General features: G+C 53.8%; 1 protein-coding gene and 1 long non-coding RNA gene across 2 annotated transcripts in view; both read left to right on the forward strand.

The window, feature by feature from the left end:
* The window catches only part of LOC135425922 (uncharacterized), a 337473-nt gene that overhangs the window by 256146 nt on the left and 68626 nt on the right, over positions 1 to 12701 (forward strand). The gene's annotated exons all lie outside the window — the stretch shown is intronic.
* The window catches only part of EPHA8 (EPH receptor A8), a 49837-nt gene that overhangs the window by 18410 nt on the left and 18726 nt on the right, over positions 1 to 12701 (forward strand). The window contains exon 3 of the mRNA XM_064678697.1: positions 3432 to 4095. Within this exon, the coding sequence (XP_064534767.1) occupies positions 3432 to 4095 (664 nt within the window). The remainder of the gene's footprint in view (positions 1 to 3431; positions 4096 to 12701) is intronic.

Below are 12701 nucleotides of genomic sequence, written 5' to 3' on the forward strand. Positions count from 1 at the left end.
AGTGCTGAGGCCTTGGCACAGGTCACCTACAGAAGCTGTGGCTGCCCCATCCCTGGAAGTGTCCAAGGCCAGGTTGGACAGGGCTTGGAGCACTGTGGTCTAGTGGAAGGTGTCCCTGGCCATGGCAGGGGGGTGGAACAAAATGGTCCCTTCCAACCCCAACCATTCTGGGATTCTATGATTCCAAATACCCTGCAGGTCCTGGGATCTGGCAGAGCTCATGAGACCTCACTTGCCTTGTGACATGCTGGGAAGATGCACCTGTGGCACCCAAGCCACGAGTTCAGGTGACCTGCCTGCCCCTGTCCACTTCCACTGGTCATGGAGCACTTTCCCTGCAGGGCAGGTGTGGTGTTTTGGGCTGGTCTCAGACTGGGATCCCAAGGCACTGCCTACAACCCCGGGACAGAACTGACAGTGCAGCCTCTGTGCAAAAAAAGCACCACGTTTGAGAGAGTGATGGTGCAAATGCAAACTCCCCAGGTTCACCCCGAGGGGTGGAGGTGGGGCTGATGCCGACTGCTGCCCGTGCTTGGAGGTGGGCATTTACATCTCCCTGTTCTGCTGGCTCTGGCAGTGCCACGAGGGTGTGGGGACACTGCAGTCACGAGCTGCATCTCCTGTGCCAGATTTGGGAGAGAAGTGAATGTCTGGAGACGCAAAGCAACCACACGAGCTGGAGCCAAAGCCTTTTGGTGCACACAATAACCTCATCTTTCCCTCGCTGGACACTCCTGGAGAGCCCTGGCCCCACAGGCATCGCCGAGGGGAGCTGGCTGTGCATCGGGAGGGTAATCCCTGCTCACCCCCCCAGCTCTGCCCTCTCCCCGCGTGTCTCCTCCCATGCTCGGCTCTGCCTCACTTCCCCCGGGGAAACTCAGCAGGGAAAAGACAGGAAGCAGATGTTGTGTTAATTTGTGCTCGATTAATTTCGACAGCGACTTCCACACCCTCGGAAGAGCCTCAGCGTGTGCACAGGCGGGTGTGGGAGCAGGGAGAGGCAGAGGGGCTGTGCCGTGCCTGGCTCTGCCCACACTCCTGAGCACCACTGTACACTCTGGGCAAGCAGCAGGGGAGTGTCCCGGGTGTCACAGCACCTTCTACAGGCTCGTCTCTGTGGCTGGAGAAGCTGAGGGGTGCTGCCCTCACCCCTCCAGCCAAGCACACCGGTAGCCTGGCCCCTTTCCATGTTGTCTACCCGAGCTCAGTGATCCCCAGACAAACCTGGGCATTTCTGGAATTCAGAAGACAAGTTTTTTTTAAATGAACCAGAAACATTTTTCTCCTCTAGCAGTGGCTTGACTTTCACCCCCTTTGCAGACATATTTCCCTTGGAATGAGTTTCCGTGTTAGTTTGCACCTGGAGCTACTGCCTGTTCCAGGTAACTTTAAGCTCTTTAGGAGCTGAGAGCAGAGTTTTCTCCTAAATGCATGATGCTGGGGAAGTTTTGAAGATGTACCTCACCAAAATGACTGCTCTGATCACCCTCCCACGAGCAGAAGGCACCACACCACCTCCCCAGGAGCTGCAGGTCAAGGAGGTCGAATGAGGAAGGACATTCCCATCTGAGAGGGGAGAAGGGAGTGGGTTGTCTTACAGGTATCACTGATACATCTTTCCAGTATCTCACACGCTCTGGAGGTGTGCTGCCCTCCCCTAGCTGTGTCCTGTCCCTGCAGTGCTGGTGGCCACACAGCAAGGCTGGCAGGTGCCTGTCCCAGTGGATCTGCATCCTGGTCAGCTCCCACAGTCACTGGGGTGAAGGCTTCAGGCTCACTGTCTCTGAGCTGAGCATCCTTCTCTCAGGACTGCTGTTGGTTTTGTATCTGTAATGAAACAGGTCACCACTTGCATAAGAAAACACCAGTTTTGCCCTGTCAGGGCAAGCCTGGCAGTTTATTTTAATGTGCTTGTAATGCTGCTTAAAAGATTTGTTTTCCTGCTCTGTGCAGGCATGGTTGGAGCTTTCCTTGGCTCCCCATTCCCCCCAGACAGCTGGGTACACATGGTGCCGAGGTGGGGGCTGCTCCCTGCCAGCTCCCAGGCAGAGCCAGGACCCCAGGGTGGTGCAGGCAGGGGGGTGCTGATGTTGGTGTGAGGAGAGGGGCGATGATTTGGAAGGCAGAGGAGCAATTGCTGCAGCAGTGCCAGTATCTTCCCCAGCTTCTGCAGCAGTGCATCTGGGGCTGCCCCTCACAGCTGGACATGGGCACGAGAGTGGAGCTCAGGCATCTTCAAAGCCTGTTTCTAAGTCCAGGGAAAAGTCAGAAGGTTTGAAGTTCTCCTCTGCTCCTCCACCTCCTCCCCTTTTCCCGTAACAATTCAGGAGTCCCAGACCCATCCATGGGGATGTGATCAGAGTGCTTGGTTTGGGCAGGAATGTGAGCTGAAGAGGTGGTGGGTGAGAAGGGAAGGTCTGTGAGTCCTGGTGAGGGGTTGCTGAGGTTCGAGAGGGAGACCTGAGGCAAGAGTGAGCCCCCCAAAGTGTCCTGTAGCCTACAATATCTAAGTTCTACTTGTCCCTCAGCTATGGAATTCATTTGTATTCAAAATATCACTACTTCTCATTTCTCATAAGTTAAACCCTTTAGCATCCCTCCCTTGTGTGACACCCATGTCACTGTCCCTCTAAACTCACCCAGACCACCCTTCATTGCAATCCTGCTTGCTGCAACATGCTTTTGCCAGCATCTCCTCCCCAGACTCCCCCTGCTGCCACTGCAACATGGAATTTTCACCCCAGAGCTGTCAAGCCATGAACCTTTGTGCTCCCAGAGCCAGTCCCCACCCAGCCTCTCAGCTGGGTTGAGCACTGTGGGTTCACACTGAGGAGCCACACTGGCATCACCTTGTGGGGAAGAAGAGGGCTCTGAGCCCCCACGGGCCCCTGTTTCTTGCTGGAAGTCCTGTGTTCACTGCATGCTTCCCCTTCACCCTGTGCTACCCACCCTGACACTCCTTCTCCAGATGGAAAGCACCCAGTTGAGTTTGTGCATGGACAGTGCATGAGCCAGAGGAGACCCAGGTGAGCACCACACAGGTGGTTCCTGCTGCTGCCAATGATGGGCTGAGCACCAAGAAAAGGGACTCACAGACATGATCTAGAGGGTTTGGAGCCCTCCCAGGCACATGCTGCCATCAGCCTCTGCCAGCACATCAACCTCACGCAAGCGTTCCCAGAGGGGAATAAACAGGGTGCACCTCATGCAGAGCTGCAGCAGGGTGGGCTGGGAGTCACTGCCCAAATCAGTGCTGGTTAAATGCTGCTCCTCCTCATTTCCCTTTGCCTTGTGGCAGCAGTGACCTCCCAGCCAGGCACAGGAGCAGAGGGAGTTCATCCTGGGGTGGGAGACGGCAGACTTGTGCATGCTCTGTGCTCAGCAGGTGGCTGGGGACATCAGGAATGACCTGTCCTCTCTCTGTCCCACAGTGGGATTCGATCAATGAGATGGACGAGTTTTTCAGCCCCATCCACACCTACCAGGTCTGTAATGTCATGACCCCCAACCAGAACAACTGGCTCCGGACCAACTGGGTTCAGCGGGACGGCGCGCGGCGGGTCTACGCCGAGATCAAATTCACGCTGAGGGACTGCAACAGCATGCCAGGTGTGCTGGGCACCTGCAAGGAGACCTTCAACCTCTACTACATGGAGTCCGACCGGGACCTGGGCACCAGCACCCGGGAGAGCCAGTTCATGAAGATCGACACGATCGCGGCGGACGAGAGCTTCACCAACGTGGACCTGGGGGTGCGGCGCCTGAAGCTGAACACGGAGGTGCGGGGCGTGGGGCCGCTGAGCAAGAGGGGCTTCTACCTGGCCTTCCAGGACATCGGGGCGTGCATTGCCATCGTCTCGGTGCGGGTGTACTACAAGAAGTGCCCGGCTACAGTGAGGAACTTGGCATCCTTCTCTGAGGCCGTGACGGGGGCGGACTCGTCCTCCTTGGTGGAAGTGCGGGGAGAGTGCGTGGGCCACTCGGAGGAGAGGGACACCCCCAAGATGTACTGCAGCGCCGAGGGAGAGTGGCTGGTGCCCATCGGGAAGTGCGTGTGCAGTGCTGGCTACGAGGAGCAGCGGGATTCCTGCATGGGTGAGTCTCCCTGCTTCTTGCCTGCAGTGCCTGCAAGGGGAGGGATGGCCGCGAGGGGCTCCTGCCTCTTTGGAGAAGGGCTGAGGACAGATGCCTTTTCACAAAAACTGGCACAGCCAGCCTCCTGTGGAGGCCCAGGGCTGCCCAAGCCTTTGCTGGCTGGCTTCACGCTTCCCAAATGTGTTGTTTGGCCTCTCCAAAACACCCCCACCGCTGGCAGGGGGTTGAAAGGGAGGGAAACAAAAAAAAGAAAAACCTCGAGCTTTCATGAAACAAGGTCACTGTGTCCATCCCTCACCCTCCGGGGGCTGCTGCCGAGCCCCACGTCCGGGGGTGTGGGGAGCTTTCCCGGGGGGCCCTCTGGGCAGGCTGTGAGCTGCCGACTGTACAAACTGTGATAAGGAAGTGGGGTGACCAGCAGCAGGCGTGCGGGATGTGTGTGTACAGAGCTCCCCGGGAGAGCCCTGCACACGGATTTGTTTGCGCTCGGTTTCTTCCCGGGACGTGGAGAGGGGGAGCAGCACAAATATGAGTGCGGGGGCTTTTGTTTGAGCTCCGTGGAAATGTCAGGTGGAGGATTTGTCTTAGGGAGACTTGACTCAAGGTTAGGACGTCCGGCACCGGGCTGGAATAGACCCAAGGGCTGCTGGGACTGGCGCTGGCTCCCGCAGGTCCCCGGCTACACAGAGTGGGAAGGATGGGCAGAATAAATGCTTCCATCCCAAACTCTTCCTGTCTGCGACCACTGATTTGAGAGTTATCCTGGGGTAGATAGGAAAGGGTCTTCCATCATGAAGAGTGGGTGCAAGGTGTGTGTGGGGCCAGGCACATGCCACTGTGGGAGGGGACGCCAGCAAGGGCCTCCTGGAGGGCTGGGTCCAGCTCCACCACTGCAAAGATCTGTGAGTTGGTTCAGAAGGACCAAACACCCAATCCCTGTATTCCCCTCCAGCAGTCCTGTATTGCAGTCTCTGCCCCAGGAGATCCCAAAGCCAGGAGGCTGAGGGAATCTGTGGCATCGGTGCTGCCTCATTTTCCTGTGATTCCTCAGACAGGTTTGCTCTCTCCTGGAAGCAAAGCTGTGGGAGAGCTGCCGTGCCCTCCTGCCCTTTTCTAGTGGGATTGCTCCTACCATAAGCATGGCACAGGAGGAAGTGTGGTCCAACATGTGCTCCCAGGTGGCCCTTCTGCATGGAGATGGACCCAGACCCAGCAAAACTCTCCAAGGCTTGTGGCATCAGAAACCGGACGGAAATGTCACTGGATTTTCTCTGACCTCAGTGTCATCTTCCTCTCCTGCTTTCCCTGTCACATTTTTCCAGCTCCCAGCACAGTTTGATGACCCAGCATCAAGTGAGCAGGGGCAGCACCTCCTTGTCCACATCCCCTTTGGTGGGTGGGTGTGGAGCAAGAGTACATAGGAAAGCAAACAGATGCAAATCTCTGATCTTGTGCCTGATTAGGGCAGAGTTCACTTTTCAGGCTGAAAAAATGCCTTCCTGGAGTGATTTATAACACCAGCAGATCTGTTGGAGTTGGAAATTAGCCGTTTTAATTGTCAGGAGGACAAAAGCAGGATTCCAGCCGCTGTCACCCCAGCAATTTTTCATTCTCGGCCACAGGGATGAGATGATATAAATCACTCCTAGTGGCCCTAATAATCTTTCTATAAATATCAGGGAAATTCATTTTTTTGCTTGGGCGGGGGGGCAGGGGGATGTGTGGAAATTAGAGAGAAGATACTTTGCCTCTATGGCAGTGTTTAAAATGTGATTCCAAATTAATTTCCTTCTGCCTTTCACAGCCAGACACCTTATCTGTCAAAGCTAAAGATGTTTGAACAGTGGAGGTTTCTCCCTCTCCTCTTTAACGTTCATTTTTCTAAGGACCTGCCAGAGTGATGGAGGACAGCTCAGGAAACCAGACCAAAGCCAGAGCTGTTCCCAGCCCTTCAGAGGAGAAGGAAGGTTGTGCCACAGAGCTGGGAAGGACACAGGGTGAGGTGCCACATGGTGAATATGTGCAGGAACACTGGGAAATTCTCTGTCTCTCATCCCCTTTACAGAGTCATAGAGTCACAGTCTGGTTTGGGTTGGAAGGAACCTTAAAACTCATCTCTTTCCACCCCTGTGCCATGGGCAGGGACACCTTCCACTAGACCAGGTCGCTTCAAGCCCCATCCAACCTGGCCTTGGAAACTTCCAGGGATGGGTCTTTGCTGTCATCCATCACACTGGATACCCCTTTTCTGGGAGCAGGAGGGTGGTGTTTGGGATCTCTGACTTCTGCACCCGTCTCAGTGGGATCCACACGTTTCACCTTGTTTTGATGTCTTAACCTTTGCCATAAGGATGTGAGGGGTAGTTTCCATGGGATCGAGGGGAGCAGATCTCAGCCCTGGGACACTGGGATAGGGACGACCTGAGGATGCCAGCTGGCTTGGCATCAGATGTGACCCCCTTCTCCAGCTGTGTGCTGCAGTGCCTTACTGGGCAGAAACCAGGTTTGAGCAGGAATTCCCACAGCTCCTGATGGCATCCTGGGGTCTGCCAACTCCTAAAATTCCCATCAGTTTAGCCCCACAGCACCTTCTGCCACGGCCACCACAAGGATGAAATCCCTCCTGGGACAGCACAGCCCTGCTGCCCCACTTGTTTTTCCCTTGGTTTTCAAAGTTCTGAAGGACTTTGCTTCCCTCACCCCATCACCCACAGCCTCAGAGTCGTTGCTCTTTCCTCCTTGAAGTGCATCAGTCCACACACGACACATTAACATCTCTTACCCACAGCAAATAGCAACTGCTCTGCCTAAACAGCAGAATAAGCAAGAGCAGGAGAGAAAAGGATCTGTCCCAGCAATTTATCAGATAAGGAGGCAATCAGCATAATTCACCTTATTGACATGCAGCTGCTGTGCAGGACAAATAAGAGATCCATTTCAATAAGGTCAGTGCAATTAGAGAGATGGGAAAGGGGAGCTTGTTAACCCTGGTTTTGCTTCTGTGGGAAGGGAAGGACCTGTAACCCACCTCCTCAAAGGCTGAGGGCTGAGACATGTGTACCATGTCCAGTGGGTGGATGGATGGAGGGGTGGATGGGAAGCTCAGGCAGGTGAGGACAGTGGCTCTTCAACCACATCCCTCCTACCATGTCCTCTTTGGGAGGGCTCCTGAGCCACCAAGACCTTGTGTGATGGTCCTTGGTGGATGGATCTTGGTAAAGCCACGGTCCTTGCATGAGGGTCCACCTTTTGGGACCCCGAATTATTCCTTGGGCTGCATCTCTCACCAGCTATCAGTGAGCAAAACTTAAAATTGAGCTAAAACCTGTTCAGCTGATCCCAGGTTGTCCATGCACAGAGAGTCAGTTTGGAGCATCAGTGGCAGTGCCATGGCTGCAGATCACAGTGCTGCTGTCTGGGAGCTGACACAAACCCATCCAGCATCCAGCCAGGGAGACCTCCAGGAGCACAGAATCTCCCAGGAAGCATTTTCTTTAATGAAGAAATGGAAAAGGGTAAAACAGAGGGACAGGTCCTCTTCCCTGTTGTGAGAGCAGGTGGATGAGCCTTTGGCAGAATTTCCAAAGAGCATCTCTGTGGTATATCCATGGCTTTCACAAGTGGTTCTGCTTTCCCTCTGCTGTGCTCGGGGCCTTCAGCCTGGCTGTTGCCTTTGGATGGAAAACAGGGATGGGGGAGCAGCACCTGAGCAAGTCCTAATTCCTGCTCCATCAGCCCATCTGCACATGAGGATGGGTGTCTGTAGCCACCAAACGGGTCTGCTGTGTGTGCCTGAATGAGGATCTGGCCCTGGTTTAGACTTTACCCAGCTCTGCTTCAGCCAAGAAAAGGCCTTTGTCCTCTGGACAAAGAGGGAGAGGAGAGGGAGGCTGCCACTGCTCTTCCCCTCCAGCTCCCAAACTGAAGGAGAAGTGGGAATAGGGGAAGGACTGCTGGGCTTTCTCCTGCCTCCTGTGGGACACGGTTGGTGGAAATGGATCTGGAGAGTCTGGTTAGCAATCTGGAAGCCAGTTAATTTTTTCCAGTTGGTGGGATTCATGCTGATGAACCAATCAGCAGATTTAATGTACCTTAAACCTTCCTTGTGGGCAACTTTAATCGAGCAATTAAAGAACCATGGCACTGCTAATTAAGAGGAGAAAATACCCAGCTTGGTAATTATGTGCTTGTGAATACAGTTTTGCATCCATGGACATTTATGAAGGAAGTCAGTCCTGCAGCTGGTGGGGCAAGGGGGAAGCAGAGCTTAAAGCTCATCCAATTCCCTCCCCTGGCCATGGGCAGGGACACCTTCCACCAGCCCAGGTTGCTCCAAGCCCTGTCCAACCTGGCCTTGGACACTTCCAGGGATCCAGGGGCAGCCACAGCTTCTCTGGGCAACCTGTGCCAGGGCCTCCCCACCCTCACAGGGAACAACTTCTTCCTAATATCTCATCTAAACCTACTCTCTTCCCTTTTACCATTAGGAAAGACTTCTTCACCTAGAGGCTTATACAGCCCTGGGATGGGATCCTTGGATTCACACTTGCCTCATACCAGGACTTCCAGCACAGTCACAGCCCTGGCTGCTGGTCTGTTTGGATCCCAGGGGTGCTGGGCTGTGTGTGTGGCTAATTCAGCCCAGTGAGGAGGCTGGAGAAGGCAGGGGGCAGGACAAGGTGATCCCAGTGTCTCCAGCACACTCACTCTCTCCTCTAAAATCCAGTGGCTAATTGCAATGACTGGGAAAACAAAAACAAAGCAGCATCCCAGCACCTAAACCTATTTATTTAGTTTTCTGGTAAGGAACAAACAAACAGGACAGAGGTACCTGCAGAGCTGCCCTTGTCCCACCAACACAACAACACAGGTTTTGTCCCTGGCTGAATATTTTTTTGTTTGCCACTTTTCCTCTGAGTTTTCTGTGTCTTTCTGCTGACAGAGATAAAGGGTGAGAATGATGCTAGGCTGGATTTCAGGGAAGTGATGGGGATGAAACAAATTTAATTTGTGCTTTGTTGGTCTCTGTGGCCCCTCTAAGAAGTGCCAAAGAGCAGCTGGGCTATGATGAATGGAACTGGCAGCACTCAAAGACATTCACCAGTTTGGGAATGTGTTTTTTTTTTGTTTGGGTTTTTGTTTGTTTGTTTGTTTGAACTCTTCCACAGAATTTGGCTGAGTTCAGGTAATGAACACAGGTTGTCACTCTGGATTTCCCATGTGCAGGTGCCTGGGAAGCTGTTGTTGGGGAGTTGGGACACAGCCAGACTGCAGGAAAGAGCTGGAATTCCACAGCAGTCCTTTCCCTGGGGATAGTGTAACACAGTGGGGGCTGGGGACATCAAATTCCCCACCAGCATATTCAGAGGCTTGGTGTGATTGCCTTGCATGGGGAAGATGCTCCTCATCCCACAGAGCAGTAGGACCCTGCCAAAAAGTTGTTCTGTACTTGGCATGAGCTCCAGATCCCACCCATGTCACTGCTTCAAGTGATGACTTCTCCCTCTTCTGAAAACAACATGCTGCTGCTGACACTTTTCCATGGAGGAGAAGGGGATCCAAAGGCTGGTGGGGTTCAGCTGTGTGTGGGTGAGGACTGTGCTGGCCACTGTGATGCTCTTCACTTGCTGGAGGGCTGGGAACCTTTATTTTGCAGCTCAGCCCCTCTACACATCCACAGTTATATGGATGTGGTGAGAGGGCTCACACGGCCCCCAAAGCTCCATTCCAGCTCCTGCCAGGGGTGTGATGAAGTATTTAGTGTTTTGTGTGCCCTTTTTTCATTTTTGCCCCACAGCAGGGACACCTCCAGCACTGTCACCTTCAGGGGTGCTCCCATTCAGCCCCTTTCCCTACTCCAGACTCTGTTTTCTGGGTCTGGTTTTGGTCTGATGAAATCTGTGGGGGTTTTTTTCAGAAGCTTTGGATAGTTCTGTCTAAAACCCTTTGACAAGGCTGAGTTTGGGAAACAGCTTTTTTTCTAATTCTAGCATTAGGCTGCCTGTTTCCATCCAACTCCTGCAAGTTGTGGCATTTCCCCAGACAAGCTTTATAAAAAAGCCTTTGCTCTGAGCGTGCCAGGCTGTCTCTCCCACAGAAGTCTGCACAGCATCACCTCCACTCCCACAGAAGGATGTCTGCACCAGGAAGCAGCAAACTGGGATTTGGATGTTTCCCACTTTTATTTTTGTCCTTTTTTTTTTTTTTTTTAAGAGGTGGGAAAGAAGATCAGAAGAGAGTCAGGTGTGTGTCCAACAGGGCTGAAATCAGGTTGGATGGAGCTCTGAGCAACCTGATCTAGTGGAGGGTGTCCCTGCCCATGGCAAGGCAGGGGAGCTGGATGATCTTTGAAGTCCCTTGCAACCCAAACCATTCTGGGATTGTAAGGCTAGAGATGTGATTCTAAGTCATGCTGTGAGATTCTAAGACCTGCTGGTTTTTCTGTGGCAGCACCATGCAGATTTCCAGTCTGGGATGCAGCCAGTCTGGACCACCATGGTTCCAGTTTGCCCAGCACTACAAGTGGAATTACTCCACTTGGAAGAGCAGGACTGTCCTTATGCAACTTGTCTTGGTGGCAAAAAAGTCTGGGTGTTATCAAGAAGGACGCAGGGAGTCCTTTGCTGTGTGTGCCATTTGCTGGCAGCCTCATGCACAGGGTTCTGCTGGCTTTGCAAAGTCTTTATGGGTACAAGAGTGTCCCTGTTCCTCCCTCTGAAACACTCAGGGGTGCAAAGGGTTAGTTGTGGGAAGAAGGGCCAAGCAGCAGGGATGTGAGGTGGAGTCTGGGGTGACAGAGACAAGTTGAGGTGTGTGGAGTGGTGTGATGGGTTACTGGGGGTGGGAAGGGTTGGAGCAGAGGTGGGAGCTGAGTTGTGGTCAGGCTCACGTGGCACTCAGAGGTAAGGCAGTGATCAGGGGGTGCAGGGGCAGGAGCACACAGAGGATGTGTGGGCATCAGCAGAGCCATAGGGCAACCCATGATCTATGGACCAGGAGTTTACTTGAAAGCATCTGCCAGCCAGGCCCCAAAACCCCCTCCAGACCACTGACCAGGCCAGAGCCTGGGCTGAGCTGAGATTGCAGGGAAAGGGGAGCACAGCCTTGTAAAAGCACAAGATTTTGGGCAATGAGGCAGATGCCTCTTTTTAGGACACGACTGAGAATAACCTACTCCTGTTTCAGTGTCTGTGTCATGTGGGAGTTGAGATTGGAGGCATCATGCTGAAAACTGGATTGAGAGGAGCTGGATTTTCTGTGCTGGCTTCTGCAGCCTGGAGGGCTCTGGGACTGGTGCCTGTCTCTGGCTGTCACAGTGGCTGTGACACCTCTATTTCCATCTCTATCTCTTCCTGGCGTGGCCAGAGGGAAGTATATGACTGCTCTTCTGGTGCTTGCAGATGCCCAGATCTGTTGAAAGGTCAGGAAAGGGAGCAATTGGCAGCACTGGGGTCACAGAGCTGCCCCTTGGCACCCTCTCAGCCATGCCCAAACCTCCCAGGCTGAGGGTGAAGCTGAAAGGGAGTGACACGGGGTCAGTGCTTGCATTTGCAGCCCCACCAAAGCAGCCCGTGGTGGTCCCATCAGGTCCACCTGCAGAGCACTAGACCCAGACAGCCACTTCAGAGTGAGAAGAGCAGCTTGTTCCCAGCCAGCATCTCCTTGACAGGTCCATCCATCATCTCCCGAGCTCTGCCAGCTTATTAGCAGATGTTGTCCCGTCCCCAGAGGATGGAGAAGGAGGGAAACAAATGGACCGAACTCCAGATGGTGAGCAGATCCCTCCCCAGCTCACTGTTCCTGAGACAAACCTGCTGCTCCCTTGGGCACACGACGTGTGAGAGTCAGGCTGGTGGGCAGGGAAAACAGGCAAGATGTGCTGTGCAGGGTGTGGGGATGAGTGGAAACCCCATGGAATTGAACCAAACAGGTTTGGGGTTGATCACTGGGGACTCACCTGTGCAATACAGGGCTAGAGATGTGCTCTGCCAAGGGTGGGTTTAGTGTTGGGATTTGTAGGCTTTGCTGGTGATACTGGGACCAGCCAGGTCTGCACAGGCTGCAAGCCCAGTTAGGTGTGCAAGTCTTGAGCTGAGTGGCAGGTGAAGGGCTGCTCCTGTCCCACCTGCACTGCAAAACCACACCATGAGATGAAACTGCAGGGACAGGCATCCTGGGCTGGGCACTGGGGGGAATGGCACTGGGGACAGGAGGACACCAGCAGCAGGACTTCTGGGAGTTCACAAAGAGGCAGGAACTGAGAGCCTCAGACACAGAGAAAGGGTATCAGTTGAATAAAATAATGGGAAGAAAAGAAAACCCCACCTTCTGCAGGGCTCCTGGGAGGGCACTTCTGGCAGGTGGCAGTAGTTGGCTGCAGTGAAGACAGCAGCACAACCTCACTGGTGGGAGGCTTCAGATTTGAGAGGCTTCTGTGTGTGCTGCCACAGCCATGGCTATGGAGACCAGTGGATTTTATACCTGGTGCATTGATTGAATTGTTCCTGCTGGCCACTTCTCTGCTGTTTGCTCTTCCCAGAGCTAACCCAGGAGGTCCTGGTCCTCCACGCATCACTGGCCTGGCATGAGAGAGCTCAATCCAGAGC

The sequence above is a fragment of the Pseudopipra pipra genome, chromosome 22 (genome assembly GCF_036250125.1).
Source record: "Pseudopipra pipra isolate bDixPip1 chromosome 22, bDixPip1.hap1, whole genome shotgun sequence".
Lineage (NCBI taxonomy): Eukaryota > Metazoa > Chordata > Aves > Passeriformes > Pipridae > Pseudopipra > Pseudopipra pipra.